The sequence below is a fragment of the Falco peregrinus genome, chromosome 3 (assembly GCF_023634155.1).
Source record: "Falco peregrinus isolate bFalPer1 chromosome 3, bFalPer1.pri, whole genome shotgun sequence".
Taxonomy (NCBI): domain Eukaryota; kingdom Metazoa; phylum Chordata; class Aves; order Falconiformes; family Falconidae; genus Falco; species Falco peregrinus.
The window spans coordinates 75,631,267-75,659,212 of record NC_073723.1 but is presented as its reverse complement, the minus strand read 5'-3'; the positions used below and the strand labels follow the sequence as shown (position 1 = coordinate 75,659,212).

Genomic DNA, 27,946 nt, shown 5'->3' with positions numbered 1-27,946 from the left:
TGTATCGTCTAAGTGCAGGAGGACTTACTCTTCAAAATGAATCAATGTTTATATGATAAAGCCTCAGCAGAAGATGGGGGTGTTGGATGCGAGAGAGCTCTAATTAGTCACAACCGGAAAGCTTTCTGGCAAGTCAAAACAAATTCATCAGTCCAAAGTGATCAAAGAATACAGATGGCACTTCTCAAGCCTGTGCAAAGAAGGTCTGTCAAGGAACAAAAAAACCCCAAAACCTTGGCCAAGTTGGAAAAGGCAGCCTTTCCAACTCAACACCCAACTGAGTGATCCTACAATGATCAAAGGCACTTAGGCAGTCTTCATAAGCCATTGAAACTGAATGCATCAAGCCAGCTCATCCAACAATATTTAGTCTAGCTAGTTCTGTTTCGAGTTTACCTCATTTGAAGGTACTCTTCATAAAAATATAAAGGGCATAAACGTAAAGACTACAGAAACTGTAAAGTTAGAACAGTCTTATTTTTTGCTAATGTCTTCCAAAAGAGGAAAGAGTTCAAAATAAGGAAAAAACCAAAGGTCTCTGAAACAAATGCAGAGGAGACCACAGACTATTCTTTCCACTCTTCAAAGTGCAGAAGAAAGCAAGCAACTTTACTTTTTCCTAGCGGATATTTAAATTACCCACTCCAAAGCCCAGTAATTTAAACATAATTGAAAACATCATGTACTTCTTCCTAAATAAACACAAGCCTTTGTTGTGGGTAGCCTCTGGCATCTTAACACGAACCATAAATGCTCTGTAAGAAAAGGCTGTTCAGCAAGAGAATTCTACTGCTTTCAAAGGTTACTTGCTTGAATAGTCTCGCTGTGTTACCTAGCTGATATCTCTGCTCAGTTATTGTATTTTGCTGCTGAAGTAAAAATCATTAAATTACTTCACTAATGTACCTTGTACTCCCCTCTGTTAAGAAACATTCTGATTTGCCTAGTATGTCTGAAACACTAGATGTTTGGTTTTATCTTTGACTGTATTTTCATATCAAATACTGTTTACCTGCTATTCTGTTATCAGTTATATTTCAATCTGTTTTCCTAGATGACCCCTGATTCCTTAAAAATGTTAAGGCAGCAGAAAGTTGGGCTGTTGCTGTAGCGTCACAGAAATGGAAAAGCTATGAAAGGCACTTCAAATTTTAAGATTTTAGTTCTTTTGTCCCAGATCGTCCATTCAGAATTGGACACCATGTCTTGAGCAGTTTTTAACACTGTTTCTTTTAAAGTACTGATGTTCTGGAGAATTACAATACATGGACACAGTGAGTGCAAATAGAAGAAAAAAGGGCGCATGTCGGTGGCGTCAAGGTCTTGATGATCCCAGCACATCCAGCCAGGGTTTCTCAGGACACAAAGATCAGGAAAACAAAGGACAGTACAAAAATCCTAATGACTCAGGTGGGAAAGGATGGAGTCAAAACACTATCAGCTCTTTAGGGGTACAAGAACAAAACAAACATGTAATTGCCAATTGAGGAAGACTATAGGAGACAGGAACTCAACAGTGGGTGCCCCCTGTCCTCCACATCAACACAAGGAATCCTGACTGCGATACTTGGGTACATCCATTTCGGTGCCTGCATATCACACAAACCACTTGAACACACAAGTGGGTGCTTTTGGGTATGCAGGTATCGAAGTGTTAGTAACTTGATTTTGTTTCTACATAAACTCCCCTTCCCCTCCTCCAAGGTCTGGTATTAAGCTTTGCTACAGCATCGCATTACTTCCTACAAGGTCAGTATAGGCAGTGGGGACACCACAGTGCAGCTCCTCCTCCAGCATTTAACAACCCACCACACATTTGTCACTACACTGCCCAGAAGCTCAGAATTTACCACCCCAGAACAGAATAATGTGTATATTACTTCAGTCTCTGCTCTGGTAGCTCCTGGAACCTGCCAAAATAAGGTCTCAGTGCTCCTACCTGTTTCTTGAGAACTATCCTTTGCTAATATAATCTCCCACTTCCTAAAATAATGCATTAAATTGAAACTGATTAATTTATTTACAGGACCAACATTTGTACCCACACAAGACAGCTGACAGTACAGAAAGCAGTACCATCATCAAAACTAGGATGCAAGTTTTCTCCATTATATGGAAGTCATTAAGGAAAAATGGAAATCAATGTTTTTTGGTTTGTCTTTTTTTTTTTTAAAGGATAGTTGCAAACAAGTTTAGTTCTTAAAAAAAAAAAAAAGAGCACTGTCATCTTTAAGCTACATATCACGAAACCTTTTCTTACAGAAAATTATTTCCAAAATGACTGCATCAATCTTTAAATTAGACGTTTACTTACTTTGTATGTGAAAGCCTTCCACGGTAAGTGCGCAACAGATTTCATCTAGGAATAAAAATATCAATTTGTAATACAGTCTGGAAGAAGAGACTAGAAAAGTAATCTTTTATTGCTTTTCAATCTTACCTTGTAGTTTACAAACAGCTGGGGCAGCATAAACAGGAATCCAAAAGCATACACTCCTGAAGATAAAACATGGAAAACTTACAGACAAATGCACAACAGAAGTACATCATACAACTACACTTTCACAATTAGAGATTTACATTCGTTTTTCTAAAGAGAGAAGATGCATCTATTCCTTTTGTTCACTTTGCATTGATTCTTCTCCCTTTCTCAGTCACTGTGATAATTTTGGAACTTACAGTCAAGTTACTGTTCTGTTGATCCAGCTGATAGCAGTTAATTTTCTACTTTTGACTCTTGGCCTCCATTTGAACAAATACAAATAGAAAAAACCGGAAGGGACTCACCATTGACAAAACTGTTAATCAACCAGGAGTACCAGCTACAAAGAAAGATGACAGTCCAGTTATTTTTTCACCTCAGCCAAAAATATATACCTTTAATACATCCTCTACATGATGGCATGCTGACTACTCCAAGAAATGGCCAAGTACTTTATGGAAGTACTAAACACCTTGCATCCTCCCTTAATTAGGAAGGGCTCCACAGAAGGTGGTTTAAGCAAGTGATGCTTATCAGTCCATACAAGAAGTTTGGAGAGCTTTATGAACTTCTTTTATAATTTTTCAGAATGTTCTAAGACTTCTGCACCATTGACGACATCAGATAATACTGCGCGCTGAACCCTGACTGTATTAAGGCTTGCAAAGGTAACAGTGTATTCCAAATACTAAAGAGACAGTACGGCACTGTAAAGGTCTTACCAAATTTCAAACAACAAACACCATTCAATGCAAACCACTACAGTGGGCACTTACTCTTCCCAGATGTTCAATGGAGCACAATCTTAGCACAGTAACAGTAGTACTACAGAGAGCGGTCAAATTCCGTATTTCTTGCAATAGTAAGAACAGCTAATAACCGTAATGCTCAGGTTACATCATTTAAAATTAAACTTGCACTGCTGTGTTAGTGACATGTTAATACAACATTACAGCTGTAGCAGCACTTCGCTAATCCACAAGCATCTAAAAAATGCATCAGAAAATGCCTGCAAGATTAAAGGATAATCCACTGTTAAGATTACTTTTGTCACATTTCCCTACAAACAGATTTAAAAATTATAAAAATTCCGTGATATGAAATTTCTCCCTTTCTTAAGCTACAGCTCATGGAACACCTGGCAGATAGTATTTTGCAGTACTTCATAAATTAAAGAATTTTGTGAGAAAGGCCGAATATTTAAGTGCTGTATATTTGCTAGCTCCTTACTAAGACAAGAACCTTTTGAAAAAAACTTCTAATAGCCCAGAAATTGCCCAAGTGTCTAGTACAAGTGCTACAGCTCATGTATGCAGCAACAGTAGTTCTTTCTGATGTTCTTTTAAGCTACTGCTTGCTCTCCCTCCCATCCTTTTTGGGCCTAAAGACTATATATATATATAAAAAGTCTACATGGCTGGCCATCACCATGCTTGTGTTTCCAGATTTTTTCCTACAACAGTCTGATGGCCACATCAGAGAGATGCTTGCATCTCTCCAGTACAAAATGAACTAGCTGTACTGTTTTGAGTGAAAACGGACAAGAGTTTCACCTTTTCATGGAATACTGAGTCCAGCTCTTGCTGAAGTATCAATATGTTGCAGCAAGTCCATGGCTCTAAAGGAACAGAGTCCTTTCCTACAAACGTGCTTGCTTGCTTGTCATCCTAGCTATCGTATTTAGGAGCAAAGGAACCTCTTGGTCAGAGCAAAGAATTTTCGTACAGTTTTTGCGTATTCCTGTTACTGGACAGGTTCAACCGCTGAGTTCCTCTCATCTCTCCTGCCACCTTACCAATTCTCTTAACATCAATGGCAGCTTTCTTCCTCCTCTTCTGATTGACAGCTTACTCATGTATGCAAGCTATTTTATTCTGTACCACAGTAATACCAGGTTACTTGTGAAATACAACACCTTGTAGCTTACAAGATGCTAAAAAAACAGCTAGACTCTTCAGCTTTAGATCCTATTGAACAAGGAAGTTTCTGGTTCCTGGCTTATGAATCAAACAAACTAAAGTAACTGGTTTCCATAACCCATCACCTCCAATTAATTAATATAGAAAAAAATGAGGAATGTTTCAATTCTGTACAAAACCATTTATAAATTTACAGTACCTTTTGTATTTGACATTCATCAAGGAGTAACCTGCACCTCCAATACACAGCGGATAGAGCAAATATGACAAGTATTTCATAGCCTAATAGACAAGGAAAATAGTTCAGTAATTCACATTTTATATACAGCAGGCTTTTCACGACAGTAACTAGAAGACAGATGCACAATTTTTTCCTGGAAATTTTTTCCTTCTCCTAAACGCATGCTATTATTTCCAGTACGCTTCCAGTTCTAGAGAAGGTGGTGAAAATTCCAACACCCAGCTCAGACAACCAAGCACCTTAGAGCATAGGCACCAAGAGGCAGCACGAAGATCAGAGTCCAAGAGTAGTTCTCTACTTAATACCAATGTTGCCACCTATGTTCAACTCCTTTCAGAAATCAGGAAGCACATGAACATTCCTGCAGTATAAATAACAGGTACCAATACAAATGTTCAAATTTGTGAATGCGAACTTTAAAAGATATTTCTCTCAGATAAATCACCTGCAATTCTGCTTCTCAGAGAAATGTTTCAACCAGATTCAGCTAAGAAAACAACTTTCATGGTTTCATTTCATGAATTATCAGAATGTATCTTCACTATATGATCCACACGATGATGATTCACTTAACAGCTAAGAGAACACGGAAAACGTTTGTTGCAACAAAAAGAGTGAAACAAGTCAGGCAGCAGGCCACATACATAGACTTTATAGATCAGAAGTCACAGGATTCCCTCTTACCTGGGTATCATACTCCTCAGTTTTCTTTTCAGAGTCATTGTATGTACCAAACTGCAATACATATGAAAGGTATAATCAAGTCAAAACTGGGGGGAAAAGCACTTGCTGTCCAACTCCCTAAACAGAGATTCAAATTGCTAACTAAACTGCTTAGACATTAAGCTAGGTAACAGTTCAAAGTTCTTACAATCTTCTATACAAGAATGTCTTACAAAGGTCCTGTGCAGCCTGCTAAATACAGGGTAGACAAAAAGTTTAATTTTTCCCTTCGTATTTTACACCAAACATCCAGGACTTCTTTGCTTTAGAAAATGCTGTTGAGACAGCAGTGTTCACAAAGCAGAAGCAAAGTCAAGTGCCCAATGATTTGGCAGATAAAGTCATTAAAAACCATAACCGTTTTCATGCATGAAGAGGTCAGTTATGGATTATCTCCACATCTCCAGAAATTATGACTGCTTAAGCATACTTCCTTGGATACCGGCAAAGGAACAACCACAGCTATCGGCTACTCAGGATGCATATACTTCAAGCAGCATAAAACCCCAGAACTTCTTCTGAAATCAACACTGAAGATTAGATAACTGTTTTGCCTACCAACAAGAGAAACTTTCAATGTAGATTGTACTTTACAAAGATTACACTCATGTAAAAAAGAAAAGTTAACTTCAATCCCTGTTGCCACTGCACATCCTACAAACAGTCTCAGGACTTAATTTTTTTCCAGAGGATTTGCCAAAGACTGTCTTGCCCCCAGAATATGTCACACCTACTAGTTCCACAACAGAGAAGTTATGCCTACAGCTTCACGAAAAATTCAGTTTACTTCAAATCACGTGTCAGTGAAGAGTGCCTTTCTAACACAGTGGCAGGAGCACAGTCCCACCTGTTAAGATTCAGTTCAGCAGGACTGACAAAGGCCTTCTGGTTTCTTGCACCATAAATACATAGAAATAGCTTCTTCTACAGAACTGAAGAAACCAGTAAGTTTGAAAACGCTCATCCAGCTTTTGGATTAAGCCATCCATAGGGAAGATGTACGTAGGACATGTTTATAGTTTTTTTTAATCTTAATTTCCCTAAAAGCCAAATAGCACAGTAACCTGGAAACAGATGGACAACTCAAGAGTGTCACCATTAACAGGTCAGTGTCTACTATACCTGAATTTTGGGTCTCAAGCCTTGCCACTTGATGGTCATTTTCAAAGCTTTCTTTACTTTCCAGAGCTATAATTAACAAAAACAAAATGTGCACATAAGATTATCCAAAGGAACATCTTCTGCAGGATTCAGATAATCAGAATCAAGACCTCAGAATATCTATTTTAAGCACCCACTGCATAAAGCAGCAACAGCCTGATTGCAGCACACCGCCTGCATCTCTACACAAACCAAATGCTGTGTCACCAGACAAGTACAACATTGAAAGCCTGCACTATTAAGTGTCCGTATCAGATGATGTACTTTAAGTGAAATAATGTAGTCCTTCCAGGACATCTGAGTTGCAGTGCTTAGGTGGGCATTAGCTACTCAGCAGCATGCACCCCAGGCGAGGCATTTAGAAAATTCTCCAGTAACCACCTGGAGTTTTCACATGCCTTTCAAGTCAGCTGGGGTCTGCAAAATGAAGGTGCCTCCAAACCCCTAACAGTGATTAAAAGTGGGCACTTACATGGTCATTACAGTTCAGTAGCGGGCTACAAGCAAGCTTCAGTGAATCCGCTGAATTGTTTGACTACTTACGGTTCAGCTGTGAGAACCGGACCTTAACTAACCTAAGGTTCGGTTCACATGAAAATTTACTCGCATACCTACCCTGCTATACAGACTCAACAACTTAATGCAGTAAGCTCACCAGGAGAGCTACGCTCCATCAAGCTTTTTATGGACAAGGTTGGTTTGTTCGTTTAACTTTAGATACACCAATATTCTCTTGTCACCCATCCCATCTTCCAAACAAAAAAGGGCAATATGGTAAAGACAATCCTTTACTGTCAGCTTTGATGTGAGTATTACTTATCACATAAACAAGTTCACTATTAATACTGCATGAGAAACAGGTGTTAAGAAGTTGTAAAAAAGCTCTTCCTAGCAGACAAATTCCTTTGAGATGTATAGTCCGTATGTTCATTCAAACCTCGAGACAACCACGTTATCTCACCATCATTTGAGAGGAGAGATATATTACTTCAACAGAACCTACAGAACATTTCCCTTCAACTTAAATGCCCCACACAGTGTTCCTATATGAGCCTTTCAACCCAGTTCCCCCAGCCTGCAATCCAAAAAGCAACACACTGGAAAATAAGGCACATGAGAAAGACAGCAGAAGCCAGTCATAGGAACTACAGATCTTGGAGGGATCTATTTCACAGATCTTTGTGCAGCTCAAAGAAGAATCTCAGACAGGCACAACAACCACATGAGATCTGAATCCGCCTGTTCTTAGGTAGTGGCAACTGAAAAATCCATCTTCGTTATAAAAGACCAATAAAAAATCTTAACAGTTTTAATTGCACTTAAATCCTGCAGCACAGCTGATTGTTCCTGTTACCCTACCACCATACATGCCTGGTCTCCACTAATACTTCTGGAAAAAATGTGGTTTAGAGCCCAGGGTTCGCTCTTCCTTCTCCACTACAAACTAACAAAAGCATCACTTTTCTTGACCTGATTCACTTTTTTAAAAAAAATATTTTTTAATGTTTTTTAAAAATCTAGTTAGTTTTAAAAATATTTTTTAAATTTAGTTTAAAATGTTAAAAAATAATTTAAGGATTTTAAAAAAATTAGTTATTTAGATTTCAAGAATAAAAATAAAATATATTCTACAAAAGTAGCTGCATATTTATAGGAATATATATTTAGCCCTGAAACTTTGTTAAAATTTCAGACAGCTAAAGAAAGTTTGAAATACCAGATTAAACTGCTATTTATAGGAATAGCAAAACCACTGGAAAATCTGATACGGAAAACTTAACACACAGAAGTACATCAGACTTAAAAATGTCAACATACTGAAAAAATAACATCACAGTCAATGAAACGGTACTATTTAGGATACCACTGTTCATAGTTTTTAGAAGAGCTTCATCTGTTTCATACAATAAGCTGAAATTTAAGGATCACTTTCCGACTCTGCATTCAAAAATTTCATTACTAACTAAAAATTTAGAACTCTTTTGTTTCCACAGGGATTATCTGCAGCTGTAATAGATTTGTAGTCAAAAATTCCACTTGAGTGTCCCAAACTTATTTTTAAATACCGAGAGTAGATCTGCAAACCATGTTAAATTGAGAAATCTGCCCACTGCTGCTGACTGTGCTTTACTACACATAAAGTAGGCTGCTAAGCAGTACCTGCAACCCACTGACTGGGCACAGCCTTCTGGAATAATGAACACAGCCAGCAGTCTCCTCCTTCCCCAAGCACCTCAGTCACCGCCAGGGAGAAAGCTGCAGCTCTGTGGCACTGTCTGATGGCACACAGCCTGCTCTTTGACAAACGCTTCCATGAAGGCTGGTTGATGTTGTTAATACGTCCCTGGTCAGGAGTGATGCCTACCAGATAATGTGATAGGAAGGAACCTCAGCATAGCTCTATGTTTGGTTTCCACAACACCAGGTGGACCATTCAGAAAAAAATGATACTTCCAGTTTAGCTATTAGTTTATCCTCTACCACTGAAAGTTAGTTAACGCTGCTAAGACAGCATACTACAGCAGTATTTTTCCAGTAACTAGTTTAGCATTCCTTTTCTACAATAAACTATGGATGTTGCTGTAGATACTGGTATTTGGTTCTAGAGTTTAAGAACTCACCTCAATCACTGCACCGATGCCTGCTGGGATCAGTACCAATAAACTTGTTTGTTCATCCAAAAGGAAAAGAAATATTACCACAGTACTAAAGCACCGCCAAAGCACTAGACAGAAAGAAATGAAAATGAAAGGCTTATTAATATTTAAATGAACAGCTGAAATGCTAGAAGACTGTTGGCCTATTTCTGTAATTCTGTCTTACACGTTTAAGGATGAACTCCTCCTATATACATCTTGATATATCAAGTAGTCATAGAAATAGCCAGTGATCTATATACCTCCAGGCAAATAAGGAACAAAAACATTTTAAGAAATTCTTATCATAAAACATGAAAGGAAACTGGAATATTTAAGGAAGACTTCTGTACTGCAGCAATTCAGCAATGTATCAGTACTATCATGAAGTATGAGCATGATTCTTGTCTTGAGGAAGCTGAAAGGCTGTGAGGTAACATAACATCAGTCTTTGAAACTCATGCAACTAATTTAATGTTTGTAAACATTAGGAAATACATTTTAGGTTTATTTTCCAGGTTTTGCAAAACCTTGGATGCTTGCAAGTGTCTACCAACTAGTTCTTAGATTCAAATATCCATCCTGTTAAGCAGGGACAGAAAGAGGTAAGAGCTACAACACACTCAGCCAACAACAATTACACTGCACCATTCCAGACCAATTGCTTGTTGCACTTCTCCCTCAGGGCAAGAAGGAGATAGCAGCAGAAAGGTGACTAAGGATTGCTGAAGAGAGGATGGAATCATCAGTTACTGGAGACTGAAGACTGCTACTTTGATAGTAAGGTTAAAAACCCCTCTGTCATTCAATTTGACTTTACTCACTTTTTAAACTGGCAATTAACACTTAATTCTGAAATCCCATGGACCACTTTGAAATCCTACTGTTTGGCTTAGGTATGCCAACAACACTATAAATGCCTTATAAAACCAAATGCACTCTGATGCACATGATAAACAGAGTCTCCACATGAGAAGAGCATGTTGCTCTTCATCTTTGAATGATTTTCTAAAACATTTTTTTCTTGGTATTGCTATTCCTCACATGTTTTAATTAATCTTTAAATATGATAGAACTTGGGCTAGTCTCAGAGGTCAAGTGACTCCAGGTTCATAATCTGAATGGAAAAAAATCTATTAGAAAAAACAAGCAGTAAGTATTAGCACAACAAACAAGGCTGGAAGTGTTAAATCTTAAGCATCCAGGGTTGGCTATTATCTTCATCTGCCTCTAGGAAGGCTTTGGCAGGATGTCAGATCACTAAGCTTCTCTCACCTTTCCCACATTCAAGTCAATTCAACCCTCCCACGCTCTTCCCCACCCCCAACCTCATGAGGTTTTACTGCTCCTGTTCACCTCAAAGCCCAAATCAAACAACAGCACTGCACTACATTTCCCCTCCAAATATTCTGGAACCTGTAGTTATCTACAAGGAACACATGGGACTCACATGACAGCATTACCCATGACAGAACATCCTCTCTACTCATAGGTTTCTTTCTGGTCCTCAATTTTTTCTCCAAGTATTTTTATGTTCCTTCAGCAAAGGAAATATGGTAACTGGCTTAATATTAAACTATTTCTTAATTGCAAGACAGTCAAACCTCAGAAGTGACACAAATGCTTAAAAGCAAGTGATACTTGAGCACAATGATAACAAAGCTAGAACCAGTCTGTCAGCCATCTTTTCATACACAAAACCACCTCATTTTGCCACCTTGGGGAATTGACAAAGTGCCAACTTATAGTAAGACTGAAAACATAGAGTATACATTACACAACAAGTGCACAACACTTCTCATTCTGGCCCATACCTGCTTTTGTAGACATCCCAATCATGCTCCTCTTTTTCTTCCAAAAATTGATATCATTTTTGAATGCAAGGAAATCAAAGAGAAGCTGCAAATAGCAAGAAACACACTCATTTGCTTGAAACTTGCATGAATTAGAGACTGCCAGATGAACTGTTAAAAAAGCATTTAAGAGGGAATTAAAGAAAAACCTGGTTTAGAAGCCCAAGCTCTAAAAGCAGTACAAAATGACAGGATGAATTCCAAATACTGCTAGCGCCTACAATGCTGCACAATGTGCAAAGAAAGTTAAGTGACCCAACACAGGGTAACATATGGCAGAGGATGAAGAATGAGGACCTTGAGGAGTTGCTCACCTTGACAGACCTGGGAAAGCCTCTAAACAAGATTCTACTGAAGAAATTTAGTCTTGGATAGTACCAAAGCTTTTTTTTTTTTTTTTTTTTAAATAATAAAAAACCCCTTACAATACAGCAAGTCAGGTTTCCTCTCTGTTTCATAACTAAGAAGTTGATTTCAACTTCGGGGACATTTAGAATTAAATTTATTTGTAATGAGTGGGGTTTTTTCAGTATTTTCTTCAGTATATTTTTCAGTATTTCCTTTAAGCATTCACTATCTGAAAAAAAGCAGCACAGAGGCAAATTCTCAGGTCAGAGGATTTTAATGAAAAATACTTTTTTTTTTTAATTTGGGCAAACGATGCACAAAAATAAGAAGTATCAGAAGAGCTAGTCTGAGTCTACAGACACCTTATAACCTGATAAGCAGAATGGAAAAAATAAATTAATATGGCTGGGAAGTCTAAGCCTTTCCAACCAAATTAATTGCATGTAATGTAAGTACAAAGAAACGTTAACATGCTCAGCAAGTTCTTATCTCTCCTGGAATACAGGTACTGTATTGAGCATAACTGTAGATGACAAAAACAGTCACAGCAGAACAATGAAATCTAATACAATTACTCATTAAAACAAAGATTTGTATTTAAACCAAGACACAATACGTAAGAGAAACACAACAACAACAAATAACCATGACTAGAATTCTAAGCTTTGCACTTCACAGCAACAATTTTTTGAAGCAATTTAGATCAGCTGATCTAAATTTCTCCAGGGATTAGAAGTCTGAGACTCAAACCCTACTATTGGTGCCCAAGCAATGCCACTACAGTGGCAAATGTTGTGACAACTCAACAAAATTTGAACCAATGTTGACAGACATATTATTTCTAGGGGCTTTGGTTCAACTACAACTAAAAAGAAAGTGATTATGAAGTTAAATGTTTTATATTTCAGACAAGACTGTTAGTTTCTATCTAGTTATCTCAAATTTACGTCTTATTTCAGATTTCTGTGTTAACTTTGTATTGGAAATACAGCTGATAGACCAGAAAACACTTCCATTGCTCTACTGAAATTACTAAGAACAGTTCTGAATACATTAAAAAGTTGAAATTCAGCGCCCTCCCCCCTTTTTATTTATTTCATATGCTGCAATTCCTAAAACCCAAAATTTCTCCACTTACATGGAAAGCTGCTACGAAGAACGTCAAAGCCAGAAAGTACAGGTTAGTATCAACAAAAATTCCTTTTACTTCATCTGCATCCTTTTCCGAAAACCCTAAAAGAAAGAACAAGTAACTCTGCAAGAAGTAACAAAAGTTAACTGCTGTTATGCTAGAGTCCAGTATGAAAGGAATCTTATGTAACCTGCACATGTTTTGTTGAGGAATCATAAATCCAAAACATGATGGCAGCTTTACTGCTAAACTCCAAGTCTACCCATCAGTTACAAGCAGACTGATACGCCTTTAGCATGTTGTGTAACTACCACCTAAGCTGAACACCTGACAGCCAAATGTCAAGACACAGGAAATTATGCTGGCCTGAGTGGGAAGCAAAAGGGTTGTTAAGAGTTGGAATTTTTATTTGATACATAAGAGAAGCAACCTTCACATTAAAAACTAAAAAAAAAAAGAGAAGAGGACTATAACGTAAAGGACAACAAAGGTTAGTGAGAAACACGGCTGTACATGCAACAGTAGAGACCCCAGATCATGGATGAGGCATCAATTCTTTTGATGGTCCTTGCAGAATTAAATTGGAAGCTTCTCTTTGATAAACAGAAAAAGACAAAAGCGCCTTCCCGAAAGCACAATCAGTGAGCTGAATACATACTCTCTATTGTCTTATCAAATCTCCTAAAGGAGGTATGTACCTTGTTATATGCTGGACAACCATCAATTCAAAAGAGTTAGAGCCTGTCCATGATAAATATGGTTGCCAGCAACAAGGAGCGTGTTTTCCAGAAGATACACCATGCCTTTGAATGCCTTCAGCCCGTGTTAAGATGCTTCCTTTTTGAACTAAAAAGTTCTAGCCACTGTGAGTAAAGTCTACCACTCTCAGAAAATACAGAATGATGCATTTACAGCAATGGTGCTAACTATGACACTGGCAAGTTAGATACCAATTTACTTTGTCGTATCAGCTGTCCTGCATCACAGCAAGAAGAATGCGAACTCACTCATTTTCAAGTTGCTTTGGAGCTTTGCTACTGATCTAAGGTGATCTTTCCGTAAGTTATTCCAAAAGGGAAGTTTTAAACCTTATGTTTCACTATCTACGTACTTAGAGAGAACAAGCAGCATCTTATGTAAGCTTTTCTCCCCAGGCAGTGGAGGTACTCCTAGGTTGTTAAGTGTCCATCACAAGACAGCCAAGACATGGAACATGAAAATTTCAATTATGCCATTCTGAGGAGGCTCACAAAAGTTTATGGAGAAATGATGGTAGTCAAATGCTCCACACAAACTGAGCAAGCAGCTACATGATTCTTTCAAGATAGTTATTTTAAGCAGACTTCCATCTTTGATATAAATTAGACTGGGCTAAGGAGAAGTAGCTGGATTCTGCTTAGGGTGACCTTATTCCTTACTCACTCTCCCTCCTCTAACACCACAACATAAAAGCTTAGGCTGGAAAGGAAATGGAAAAGCCTAGACTTTCCATTAAATTACACTGCATACAACTAATGTGTCTTACAATATTCCACTCCGAAACTAGTGCTCAACAGGCTTCTTTTCCAGGAAGAATCAATGCCTTAAATGTTATGTTGTCCATCATAAAGTATTAATTCAGACATGACAGTGAATAACCAAACCCTCTCCTCTCCCTCTTACTGGCTCCATTTTGGTGAACAAACAATGCTACTGAACCGTATGGAAGCAGCATTACCCCTGCATATTTCTCTCAGAAAACTAACAGGATACTGCATCTATTTGCTTTTTAAAAAAAGAAAGATAAACTGGGAAGGATTTATGAATCATTAAAGTAATACAGCACAGAAGCTTTTAGGATCTCTTGGCCTGAAAAAAAGTTTAAATTGCTGTCTGAAGTGCTTAAAAAAAGAGAGGATCAGAGAGAATCCTACATTCCAGTAACCAGTGCAGTTACAACATAGTTCCTTCCTCTAGCATAAAGAGGCCAATTACAGTCTAGTGAGAGAAAACTAAGTTCAGCAAAGATAACCCTGAAAATAAGATGCAGATTTTTGAGAGTGATGATTAGACTCATAAAGATGTGCATCGGTGGAACAGACATTTAAAGACAATAAAAGCTTGGCTATACCATTACCAACACAGAGCGCACCAACCCTTGCTCCATCACATTTAGGCATAATACAGAATTTAATGGTTTCATGCACGTAAAGCCTCCAGTTTATCTGAATACCTTATAAATTTGTAATTGAGCCAAGGTGAGAGGCCAGCCAGTTCTGAAGAGTCAGAAGCAGTACGATCAGAAACCAAATTCCTTCTTCATGCTAAGCCTATATTTCACTGTAGGTATATGGCTACAGTGACCAGCTGTGCATAGCTTGTATCAAAGCTTATGTTAATACTGATCCAGCTTCTCTGTTCCATGGATGATATGGGAAACCCATGGCAAAATAACTCCTCTCTATTTTGGCCTCTTGTGCTTTTACAGTATACTATCCAAATAAATTGTTTTAGAAACTGTTAATTCACCTCCGTATTCTTGTTTCCTACCACATGTCTACATTTTATTTCCATCTTTACCTTAAAGTAACACCATGTAAAATCTGTAGCATTAAACCTTTTCACCAGCTAACCAGAAGAGTTAAGTGTCATCTAAGTAGTCGCAACAAAAAAACTGAGTGGGGGTTGATTGGGTTTTTTTGGCCTAAAGTCAGGAAAGATAAAACACATACCAAATTGTTGGAGGGAGTACACGGCATCCTGCATGTGGATCCAAAATCTGAGTTTTCCAAGAGATATTTTGTCATATGACACTGTAAGAGGTAGCTCTGTTGTTGAACGATTTATAACCTGTATTTCAAAAAGATAGTTTCATTTTTAATAGCAGAAAAATTGCAACAATTATTTCTATTAAATAAAAAAAAAATGTCGTGATTTAATCACACAATTTTAAGACGTCGGTCTGTTTTTTGGAAGGGAATAAGATCTTAGACTTTGTCCTGGTTTCAGCTGGGACAGTTAATTTTCTTCTTAGTACCTAATGCAGTGCTGTGTTTTGGATTTAGTATGAGAATAATGTTGATAACACACTGGCTGCTAGGTAATGTTTATACTAAGTCCAGGACTTTTAATAAAGTTTCTCAGGTACTGCCAGGGAGAAGGCTGGAGGGGCACAAGAAATCGGGAGGGGACACAGCCAGGACAGCTGACACGAACTAGCCAAAGGGATATTCCAGACCAGAGAACATCTATGCTCAGTGTATAAACTGGAAGGAGTTGGCTGAGGCCTGTCAGTCGTTGCCTGGGGGCTGGTCGGCATTGGTTGGTTGGAGGTGAGCAACTTTATTGTGCATCACTTGTTTTGTTTTTTTTCCCCGCTCCTTCCCTTTGGATTTTATTCCTCTCCCCCTTCTCCCTCCTTTTCTTTACAACTGTTATTATTTTACTTCAATTATTAAATTGTTCTTGTATCAACCCTTGAGTTTCACCTTTTTCCCAATTCTGTTCCCCATCCCTCTGGGGGGTGGGGGGAACAAGTGAGCAGCTGCACAGTACTTAGTTGCCAGCTGGGCTTATACCACAACTTCTATACTATGTTTGAAGCCTTTGGGTTTTTTTCCAAGAAATGTTAAATTAGCAGTTTGTTCTCTTCAGGTTCTTATAGCAACCTCATTGTCACCGTACAGAAATGCCTCAGAAGTTTACACAAAGTTCTCTCTGCTGGTCTCAGCTCAAGTGGGAAAAGTGTGCTTAAGGTAATGCTCCCTTTTGACAGTTCTTCTCTGAATGTATACGCTAAGTTTACCTAAAAAAAAAAAAAAGAAAATATCATATCCCAAAGGCCACAGTCAGAACTTCACTACATTAGGCTGTTTTTTAGAGAAATTGAAGTTACAATTCATACTAAAACAAAAGGTGGGGAAGCAATGTGATGGTATTTGCTCAGACTGGTGAAAACACCACAGCTAAAGCTAAACAAGCTGCCCTGGCTGCAACCTTTGGGTTATGGGGTGTCACAGAAATCTTCCTGCTCCAAGAGAAACAAATTTCAGCTAATCCTACTCTATCTTCTACACTTTAGTTAGGACGAGAGCTACCTGGGGCCCCCTTAAGCTGAGGGGGCCGCGGGGGGAAGTCTTATAATTGCCTCACCTCCTTCTGTGTGATAGCTGACTGTCTCTCAAACACGTTTAAACCAAAGAAAAAAATAATTGTCCTCACAGATGTTAGAATTCTCTGCAGCTACCCAGGTACAAGTTCAGACAGTATGTTTTAAACTTGCAAGGACAGCTCGAGACTACACACAGGCAGGCACCTTTTGCAACAGTTCAAGATCTATTGCTCCCAGTTCCCAATCACTACCCAGTCATAATTCCCACCTCAGAACTGCTACTCTACACTATACCTGTTTCTATAGCAACTAGTTAGCTGACACCTATCAGAGATGAATGGGCTGCTTCTGATTCTTGTATTACAGAACATGGTTTTAGCCTTCCCATGTATATCAGTCAGGTGTGAACTGGGGAATAGTTCACTCCCCCATTCACTCTTTCCTCCAGTGCATACAAACAATTCTCAATCTCACCACCCTCCAAAGACCTTACAAGCTTTTCAGACAGTGGCAGAACATGCATGCATGCATGCGAGGGAGAGAAAGGAAAGGTGAGAAAGTTTTATAAATACAGCAGAAGAAAGGAAGCTTGAGAAACTAGAAGGGTGCCAAGGATCTCTGAACTGCCTGGAAAAAAAGAAGAAAAAAACCACACCAAACCCCCCCAAAACCACAACGTGGTTAGAGCTGACAGTAAAGAATGCTGGCAAGATTCTACAGCTGTTTACCAAAAGCTACATAAACATCTTCCAGGCTTTTTCTCCTTTTTAAAAGGATGCATGTAATCCATCCATTCTCATTCCAATTTCACAGTCTATCAAAGATAGCATCAGCATTTCTGGGAGAAAAGGAAAAGACATTTTATCTGTGCAGGACAGACAGGAAAGTTAAGTTTTGCAGATGCATGGGTACGTAACACGTGGCAAGTGCACTCTACACAGAAAAAGCACTACACTAAGGAGTTAGGGGTAGTGTAGGGAGAAAATCAAAATGGCAATACAAGACAGAGATAGGAATTCTTTAACACCAAAAGCAAATTAAATTAAGATAATAAAGATGAGAATGAACTCTTTCTCAATGAATTAAAAGCCCACAAGGGCTGCCTCACAACCTAGTTGAGTGTGATGGTTGCTAAGCCTTTGAAAACTAGGGAGTTACCAAACCTCTGCAATACAACCTACTCTTGTCGTATGGCCTCAGAACATCACACAATAGCACTCTATCAGTACTACAAAACAATGCGTAAACAAAGCAAATAAGCTCAGTGGTGTGAATCTTAAATTTTTCTCTTTATTAAATCAGGATCCCATGCAATCCCCAAAACTGCAGCACTGGTAAGAACATTTAAGAACGCGAGGAACACAAAACGTCTAGGCTGTAGTACTTACCAAAGATGACCTACATCTCGGTCTATAACAATAGTCAGTATATCTGACTCTGTAATAATAGTCGTTCAAAATCTACACAGCCTAGCATAAGCAGGGAAAACACATCTTCAGCTCCATGACTTTAGGTCAGGCACACCACACACACAGCGTCTATGCCCCTATTTACAGCCAAATGCTGACCTTGCTCCACCTTGCTACCTGCTTTCCCTTATTCTTTCATGCTCTTTGCTTCCCTCTCATTATCTCACAGTATGCGTATTATTAGACCACTCTTTCTGCAGGGCTAGAGAGCAGTTTGGCAAGCCACTACTGAGAAGCCTCATAAGCCAGTGCCAAAAGGGAAGTTTGCTAGTTTTGACAGAACAGTCTTTGCAGCACTTCTCAGGATCTTTAATGACTTTTAAGGCAGTGAGATACAACAGCATTAACCATGACATGCATGACAACTGTAGGAATGTTATTAATAACACGATAATGCTGAATTTATTTGTAAACAGGGTACATGACTTGACCAGTTAAAAGCTCATATGAATGTACTGAACTGAATGAGCTGTGGTAAGAAACTTAAAACAAGGGACAATGACCACTGAGAAAGACATCACAAAAGTCTTATCTACAGAAATACTCGACAAAACTATCTGCTACCAAGATCTGTAACAAATGCTCAGGAGTTTATTTTAGCAAACAAGGTTGGGGTGGAGGGGATACAAGTTCTTAAAGAAGATCCTGCCCAACACTAATTAACAAGATTATTTAAGCTACAGTTAATGAATTGGAAGGACAACTTAGAAGGTCTGTGGAATGTTTGTATCTACCAAGGCTTCCATCTAGAAGATGCTGAATCCAGACATACTCATTTAACGGTTTTGAGACATTCTCTAAGACTTTTGTTTTCAATAACTCCAATTGCTAAATTCTAGTCAATGCAACTGAAAAGAACTGCACAGCTTAAGTAAGAGCTGCTAAGATGAACATGGTTTAGATGCAAGGACTATCACGTGTAACCTGTACTAAAGGAACTGCATAATTTTCCACAAGAGAAGAGTTGGGCAAAAACTGAACACAAAAAATTATATTTAAACGTAATAAAAAAGTGGGTTGTTTTTTGTTTGGGTTTTTTTTGTTTGTTTGTTTTTGGGTTTTGGTTTTTTTTTAACTGCAGAGTTGACTAAACACTAGAACATGTTGCCCAGAGAGGCTATGGCATCTCCATCCTTGCATATATCCAAAGCCACCTGGAGAAGATCCCAAGCATCCCACTCCAGGTAACCCTACTCTGAGCAGGGGCACTGGACTAGCAACCTCCAGAAATCTCATCCAACCTCATCCTTCTATAATCCCATTATTTAAGTCCTGATTTGTTTTGAGTTCACAAAATCATTGGATATACTGCAACACCAACTTTTCAGGGGCTCAAGTTACTCGAACACTATAGAGAGCACCACCAGACAATTTAAGCACAAATGAATTTTTCAGAGATGAGAGAATAGCCACTGACTTATCTCAGTGTAGCTGTGTTCTGTATGCTCATTTCCCTAGAAGCTACAGAAGCTGCTGTGGGATGCTAACACTCCTTCAGCTTAGGGAGTCAAATTGCTTGTGACACTGCTCCCACCACAGCTGGTGCTGCAGTAATGTCCTCCATATCCACCCAAAAGGCAGTAGCAATGAAATCCAAGTATCTTTTGGTGGAATAGAATGGAGTGCATGGCAGGTACTTCTGCCAGAGGAGTCTCAAAACCCACATTAAGACTCTACAGTTACCACAGTTGACCACATTAAGTTAAACAGTCATTGGCAAGAGTCCTTTGGTGAATTTGTATTTTTCTGCATTACAGCAAAGAACCTATGACAAAACCTTAATTCAAACAACTATTGAAGATTAATGTTAAAACCGTTAAATGTAATTAAAGGTATTCTATTACTCACCATCAAATCTTTCACTCTGTTGCTTAGCTGATCAATAAATAATATTGGAAGGTAATGCACTGTCTTCCCCAACTGAACCCTAGGATGTTTAAACATGGATTTTATGACTGTAGTGATCTAAAAAGAAAACTACTTTTATTCAAATTAATACTCATTCATCACTTTCAGATCTACCCATGTAGATATTTCCCACCACCTTTCCAGGCACATTTTCTTTTAACACACAGCAAGAAAGAAGCCACTAGCCTAGAGTCTTTCGTTGAGAGATGTCTGTATAAAAAAATCAGGCATGACATATTTCTCCTTTTAGTTTGTTTTTATTTTTCTGTAGAAAGACAGCAGAAGAAGAAGAAAAAAAACCAAATGAAATTCGTCATGATGATACTGAAGCTGTTGTATGACCAAGGCTAGAGGAAATTGAAGAGCTGGGTGAAGAGAAATGTGCTGAAGTTTACTACCATATATTTGTATCCTTTGTCTCAAGTATCCTTTCCTATGCAACAACAACCCTCCACCATCTTCCCCACCCTTCTGCACCCCAATGACATCTATCAGGTCAGCAACAGCACACACTCTAGCTATCATGGGACTATGAACATGATGGCTGGTATGCACACAGGAAGGCTACATACTACTGGAGAGAGAGCACACGAAGCAGAAACATTCTCTGCCTTCCCAACAGCAGCTCTGATTTACACTGTTCTACCACCTCACCAATCTGCTTGAAACAAATAGAAACTTTCCAGCATGTGAGCCCTTTACAAAATTGACTGCTGGAAAGCTATTTAGCAAATGATGACCTATCTGCAATCGCTTTCTCAGTATCCTAGAAGAGTATTTAGCTTAATGCCTTGAGAGACAAATTCTTGAAGTTCTTCACTAGAAAGGCAGTTACCTACACCGTGATGCTGTCAGTAAAAGTCTACGGAACTAGCATAGCAGAGCTTTTTAAAGCCTGAAAGTTAAGTTTTAGTTGTTAACAAAAGAAATACGTCCCTATGCATGCTAAGAAAGGCCGCATACTAAATATGCAATGGGCAACAGTAATACAGAAAAGTACTAAATCAAGGCTCAGAAACACTGCTTGGTTATTTAACTGAAAAGCTTTAGATTTCTATGTAATAACTACAATTAAAGCTACTGCTAGTGGAATTGCAGTGGGCTACTTCATATCCAAACTATTTCCTGTATAATACAACGATAAAACAGCACTGATGCGTATCTAAACACGACCAGAAAAAATACCCTCGTTCATCAACCCCAGTCCAACCCCTCCTTGTTACGAGCCTATCTCAAGAGTTATTAAGTTTATCTATTCTGGCCAGGAAGCTATCCCAGAACCCCAGCGTCTGCTGATTAAGCAACTACTTCTGGATTTAACAGGATACTTGTAGAGAAAGGCATCAACATACAGCAGCACAAGCCAACACAGCACTCTTTAAATGGTTAATACTGGAAGTAACTTAAGCAACCTGTGAACAGAAGCTACTGCCAGCATTTAGCAGCCTAAAAACCTATCCCCACTTTTTAGTATTTTCTTGAGAAAATGACATAATGTGGGAACACACACTGCCAAAGTAAAATAAAGCCAATCATAAAGGGAGAAAAAAGATGTCATAGATCAGCTGTGCCTCTTCAGCACCTGCAGTTTGTACAGATAATTTGCAGCTGAAGGATAACTGGAAAGGTCAAGGGACAGTAATTGCTTTAAAGGCCAGAAGTATGATTTGAGAACAAGGCAGGTATGAAATCTGCTGTAGCATTTTACTTGTGTCTTTGTAGTTCTGCTTTACCTTACTATGATAGCTCCATACCAAAAAGCATCCTAAACTCTGAGCTGCCCAGGAATAAGGTAATCTCCAAATAAGGTTTTCTAGTACATATCTTACTAATTGTCACTACTGAAACGCAAGCATTAAGAGTATTTATTCTTGTTTCCTAAGCACCAATTTAAACCTAAAACACTAAAGTACAGAGGATTTCTGAAGAAATAAATATGCAGGAAGTTTATAATAATAAATCTAGCAAAATTATGCTGTTGACTTACATCTTCATGTAACGGTGAACATCAGCAGGGAGGGATGATCCATCAAACACAAAGTCTTCCACCATGATGTTTAAGGTTAATCTTGACCTCCAATGAGAGACAGGTTCATCTAGAGCACTGGTCTGTTTTTCTGCTTCAATTTGCTATAAAAATAAACATACTGTGAAATAATACAAAATTTTGTATAGGATAATACTTCCAACTCACAGAAACTGTGGCGTGACTAACTATACCATGAAACAGAATTCCACTGAGAAACACCTCACCTTAACTTCAACCAGATTAAGTATTTTGCTCAAATACAACAGAATGGATTGTAAAGGCCCACAATAGTCTGATGCTGAAAAACTTCAGTGCCCATTCACAGCCTTGTTCATCAAGAATGAATATTCAGCTAATTAATCTTAATACCTTAGGAAGGTGGATACGAGTCAGAAAAAGTCACTTTGAAATAAGGACTGTAGAGTAGTCAGATGTTACTTCAGAACAGTCAAAAGGATGTGGATGATCAGCCATAATTCGGGGGAGTAAAAGATCAGACCATTTGTTTTGAACTTCTGAGCTTCCAAATGCTGCATAAAGTAGTGCTGGATCCAAGTGTGACCTTAACTTTCAGCAGACGCTTCTTCCCAGGGCATTCTACCTGCTTTTCTTTGGATGAACAAGAGCTGGAAACAGCACTGCTGGCTACAGGTATATTTCAGATTCCGAAGACGAACAGAATGAAATTCTCAAGTTCCACTTAATATGAGGCACAATAACCATTCACAAGTATTTAAGTAACACTGTATTTCCCCCTGCCCCTGGTGAGAATCATAGCATTTGTCAAGTATCTTACTACTCTCTTGGAAGTGGAAAGTAAGAACACCCTGAAGGAAAAGAAGCAATTTTACATTGGTCACTGACCAATATCAAAATCAAGGTTATCTCTCTGTTTCATAAAGGCAAAAGATATTGATTCACATGAATCCACTTCAGAAAGCAGCATCATGTTACAGAACAATACAGTACTTCTACCAAAAGCACTGAATCCTTAAAGAAATAACGTTAAGTAGTGAAGTGTTTTAATAGCAGCAAGTGTTATTAGAGGGCTCTACCTCTGCCATCTGTGTGGTCTACTACTAGGGTACGAGCTGATAATCAAGAAGGATTTTGATTTTTTTTCCCATAATATCATTGTTAGTGTAAAGATACAAGCACAGCAGATGCTAACACTAGAAGTGTCTATAGAAGAAATTACTTTTTTTGCAGCTGCTCATCTATAGATGGAAGAACCACCTACCTTTGTGGCTGATTCTCCAGTAAGCAAATTAATCTCTTCTGGTTTAGGGACCATATACGTGGTCAGAGGGCTTACTATATGCACCTGCTTACCATCATGCCAAGGCAAAATGCCAGCATGATGAAGAAATATATATGCATATAACGTGCCATTATTTCGGGTTTTCTTTGGTACAGAGACATTCACTGTCCTAAAATACAAAACAAGTACATTATGAGATGACATAGCACACGCTGAAATATTTGAAATTATTAGCTGTTACCTATAAGGATCATTGAAGATGTTCTGGAAGCAATCAAAAGAAAGGCTGGGGACATTAAAAATAAAAATAAAATAAAAAAATAAAATAAAAATAGAGAGAGAGAGAGATATGAGTTGTTTGGGTTGCCTGGCACACACCAATTAGTTCTGGCTAATGGGACCAATTTATATACTCCAGTATGTGTCACAGCATTTGCAAAGTTTACTGTTATCTTAAGATAGCTTAATCTTTGTCCAATCTGTACTTTATTTCCCTAGATAATACAGGACTGCATCATCAAGTCTTTCACTGTTTTCCCCTGCCCATAGGTCATAGGGCCAAAATTATCACAGCACTTGTAGAAACAGCCTTCCGTGTGCTGAATAGGAGATTGTATACATGATATAAAGTTTAAAAAGAAAATGACAAAAGTTTTGCCAAGCACTCTGCATTAATAAAGTATCTTCTCAGCTATGGCATGCCAAGCACAGAACTCTACACTGGTGCCCCAAATCATGAAGTCACTCTTCTTCTTTTAGCCAAGAAATCATCCTACTTGCAACCTCACATATCTCCTCTATTCCTGCAAATTTGCTCAGGTTGTTTTGCTCTCAATACTTCGAATAGCTGGCTGACTTTGCCAGTAAAACAACTCTATATCTCGCAAGTCTGCTGGAGATGAAGTTGAGTATGACCTAAACTGCAGACCAACGTGTTCTCTAATTATAGAAAACAGAGCATGAAATAACCTGGGAGACTCTGTGACAAGAGAGTCAAGAATAAGGTGACTGTTTTAAGCAAAAAAAAGTGAGGCAGCAAATATGAAGCTCAAAAACAAGTAGTTCTAATAATTTTAACTGTATAGAGGCACATGTAGAGTGCAGTGTTATACTCAAAAAATTTGTGTAAGGGCACAAACTTATTCCATCCCAGCACCAACATCCCTTCAGAAGATCTCTAAACCCTTAACTACCAGAAAAGGGTTTACTTTTATGATTATTAGCCCTGAAACAGTTATATCATGTTGCTAAAACACAGGAAAAAAGAACACAGTTTGACTTCCAAGTTCTATTCCAGATCTGAAGCCACAGCTATTAAGAACAAAAATATCATATAGCTGATAAACTGGCTACAGATGTTATTAGAGGAAAGTCTCAAGCATTTTCATGCACTTTCATTTCAATTTTCATAATGGAAAGTAATTTTTACTATTATAGGCAAAGCACAGCTTTATAGAACATTTGTCTATATAGCTGAAAACAGTATACTGATCTAAACTAACCAGTGCTTAAGTTTAGCACATCGTACATACATGACTGATCTAGCACAGCTAGTAAGATGAATATTTAGAGCAGAATCTGAAAATTAAGATAGACAACACTGAACAGCACTGAAGATTTGTAAAATCTACAGGAGAGAAACAAGCATTTCCATGTAGCTTTATTTTGCAAGCTGTTTCTGGCAACGATGAAATGATTTTCAATGTAAGAGAAATTTGTCTAAGAACCTACACTCCTCAGTGCCAGGTGAACTTAGCACACCAATTCCATAAAGACAGTATTTAATTCATGAAATATCCCAGTAAACTTTAATTAAAGACAAAAGTACTGTTTTTATTAACAGCAGCATTTCGTTCACAAATCTTGAGGCTGAAATCCAACTAACATCTTTCCTGCCTTAGCATAGCAAATACAGTTAATACTTTAGGAAAAAAAGGTGAACTGAATAGCCTGTACGACATGCAAAAATAGCTTTAAACCCAAACCAAAAAAAATTGCAAGAACAACTAACTATTCTACTCTTTCAACACAACTATCACTAACAGTCTACCATGCTTCATTCATACTTCCATACATGTAGCTACTAGTTAGGATGCACGCTTCAGAATTAAATAAAGAACTTGCAGTTCTGATACCTACCTTTCAAATTTGGACTCAATGTCAAAATCCTCCACATTCAAAACCAGATCTATGTTGCTCTCAGCACCAATATTTGACCGTGTGGTTGTATACACGCTCAACTGGAATCAAAACACAGCATATGGAAATCAGAGCACGGAAATACTAAACTCACACATTAGTGTGCTTAAGAGTGTAAAACTGCATTTCAGCTTCACCAACCTCCCCTGCCGCGCGATGGCCCACATACATTGGGAAAGAAAACAACGGAAAAGTCTAACGCAGGTGTCAGCTATCCCTTCCGTCCTTCTGGGGGCTGAAACACATGGTAACACGGCCCCTCGATACATTTTAAGAGGATGACCCACTGCGAAGTCAAAAATCTCTCAGGTGCGTTGAGCCGTTTGTCCAGCACGGCTGCTCCACCGCGCTGACACCGGACATCGGAAATCAGTGAGCAAGAAAACCCCAGGCGTTCCTCCCACCCGTCTGCTGCCACGGGCGCTCCCCACACGGCAAGGGCCGCCTGCGCCGAGCCCCGGCCGCCCGCCCCCGGCTTGCTGTCCCCCACCCGCGACCACGGCGGCACCGCTGGGGCAGCGCCCAGGCACGGCGCTCGGGCGGCGGGGAGGCCACGCGTGACCGCGGCTGCCGACCCAGCCCGCGCCCACCAGCGCGGCGCCCGAGGCCAGACAGGCCCGGGAGCGGGCCCCGCCACCCCTGCCCCGGGAGCGGGCCCAGGCTGTGCAGAGGACCCCGTTCCACGGGCGGGCAGCCGAGAGGCCACGGGCGCCAGGAGCTGCTACCGCTACCGCCACAGACTGGGCGCTCGCGGCCCCCCGCCCCCCGCTCACCTGCAGCTTGGGCCTCCGCGCCAGGTAGGGCCAGACGCACCCGGCCGCGCCGCCCGCCGCCGCCACCGGGCAAGGCCGCGTGTAGACGATGCCGTACATCACCCAGCACGTGTGCGCCACGTACACGGCGAACACCCCCACCACCAGGCTGGTGAACGAGCTGCGGCTCGGCATGGCGGCCGCCCCCCCCCCCGGGATCAGCCGGGCCGCCCCGGGCCGCCCCGCCGCCGCTGCTGCTCGCGCATCCCCCAGGCAGCCAGCCGCCGCGCCCCGCCTCGTCACTTCCGGCGGGCGGAGGAAGCGCCGCCCCGCCGCCTGGCAACCGCCCCCGGCGAGCAGCCGCCGCGGGGACACCCTCTCCGAGGCGGGCGCGTCGCGGCGTGACGTCAGCGGGGCGGCGGCCGCAGCCGGGAGGGGGCGCTGGGGCCCGGCCCGCCGCAGCCACGCAGGCTGCTGTCCCGGCGGGCTGGGGTGGGGGGAGGGGGGAGCGGCCCGCGGGCGCGGCTCGCACCGGCTCTGCGGCGAGTCGGGCGGCGAGCGGCTGGGGGGGTTCGGGGCACGTTGTATTTTGGCCCCCTCACAACGGGGGCCTGTGGCGTGGGTGGGGGCCGGGCCCGAGGTGAGGCTGCGCAGCCGAGGCGCGGTAAGGGGGCAGGAAGGCGGAGAGGAGGCTCCTGTCCCCCTGGCCCCTGGCCGCGGCAGGAGAACAGCAGCAACAGCTTAGGAATTAATACGGAGAAATCATAATTAAAAAAAAAAAAATACCCTTCAGCATATCCTTCAGCAGCTTAACAAGGACTTACCGTTTATACTTGGCCACAGACTGAAAAGTAGTGTAGTATGATTTAAAAGAAGGAAAAAAAAAAAAAGGAAAAACGACGGGTCGTGGCAGCCACCAGAAGGGCCGGGCCGAGCAGCCCGCACTCCCGCCCGGGCGGCCGGCCGAGCTCTGCTCGCACTGGCCCGAGCTGCCATACGCTGCCCCTCAAGGGAGCTGGGAATGCTCCTCCAGGGCTCGCGCTAGCAGTAGCTTTGTTTTTTTTTTTTTTAAAAAAAGTTTCTTGGGGTTCTCAGATGTCTCCTTGCATGGTGTCAACCAGGAGAAAGCAGTGGCACGGGTATGTCCCTCAAGTACATCTCAGCCAAGAGCTTGGGGAGAAAAGGCACAAGCCTGGGCCGGAGGCCTGCCCCAGCTGCGCTGCGAGGCCGCACAACAGGGAGCTTTCCCCGCAATGCAGGCAAGCCAAACAGGCACACCAGCAGGAGAATGGCTCAGGCAGTCTGGGGCATCACCTAAGCGCATAGCAAGATACACAGAGCTTGGAAATACCACAGGGGAAGGCAAAGATGGGTACCTTCTTCAAGAAAAGAAAATGGTGGAGAGTAACAGGAGAAAAGGTGGGAAGATGAGGGTGGGGAAGAAGAAGGCACGATGTCAGGGCACACAGCGCACACTGCTACCTTAGCAGAGACGTGTGTCACCTGAAAAGACTGAAACGAGAGCAGCGAGGAAGGGCTGGCTGCAGATTCAGACGCACCGGCTCCCTGTTGAACCAGGCAGCACAGTGGCAGAAGCAGCAGAGGAGGGCTCTGCTGCCAGGGCAAAGTAGCGCCAGGACTATAGCCTGTCACCTCTGGCAGGCCTCATGCTTCCTGGCACACAGCAGGGAAAAAGTTAAAGTCAGATGGTATCAGGCAGGGAATCTCTATCATTGGAAGAAA

General features: G+C 40.5%; 1 protein-coding gene across 1 annotated transcript in view; it reads right to left on the bottom strand.

Annotated features, from left to right (window-relative positions):
- The window catches only part of CLPTM1L (CLPTM1 like), a 30,934-nt gene extending 4,510 nt beyond the window's left edge, over window positions 1-26,424 (bottom strand). The window contains exons 1-15 of the mRNA XM_055800371.1: window positions 26,225-26,424; window positions 25,392-25,492; window positions 23,232-23,421; window positions 21,950-22,092; window positions 19,903-19,981; window positions 15,207-15,324; window positions 12,502-12,596; window positions 10,977-11,061; window positions 9,148-9,251; window positions 6,488-6,553; window positions 5,327-5,377; window positions 4,601-4,683; window positions 2,788-2,822; window positions 2,441-2,496; window positions 2,315-2,359 (exon numbers count right to left, since the gene is read on the bottom strand). Of these exons, the coding sequence (XP_055656346.1) occupies window positions 2,315-2,359; window positions 2,441-2,496; window positions 2,788-2,822; window positions 4,601-4,683; window positions 5,327-5,377; window positions 6,488-6,553; window positions 9,148-9,251; window positions 10,977-11,061; window positions 12,502-12,596; window positions 15,207-15,324; window positions 19,903-19,981; window positions 21,950-22,092; window positions 23,232-23,421; window positions 25,392-25,492; window positions 26,225-26,398 (1,425 nt within the window). The 5' untranslated portion in view covers window positions 26,399-26,424. The remainder of the gene's footprint in view (window positions 1-2,314; window positions 2,360-2,440; window positions 2,497-2,787; window positions 2,823-4,600; window positions 4,684-5,326; window positions 5,378-6,487; window positions 6,554-9,147; window positions 9,252-10,976; window positions 11,062-12,501; window positions 12,597-15,206; window positions 15,325-19,902; window positions 19,982-21,949; window positions 22,093-23,231; window positions 23,422-25,391; window positions 25,493-26,224) is intronic.
- Between the last annotated feature and the right edge of the window lie 1,522 nt (window positions 26,425-27,946).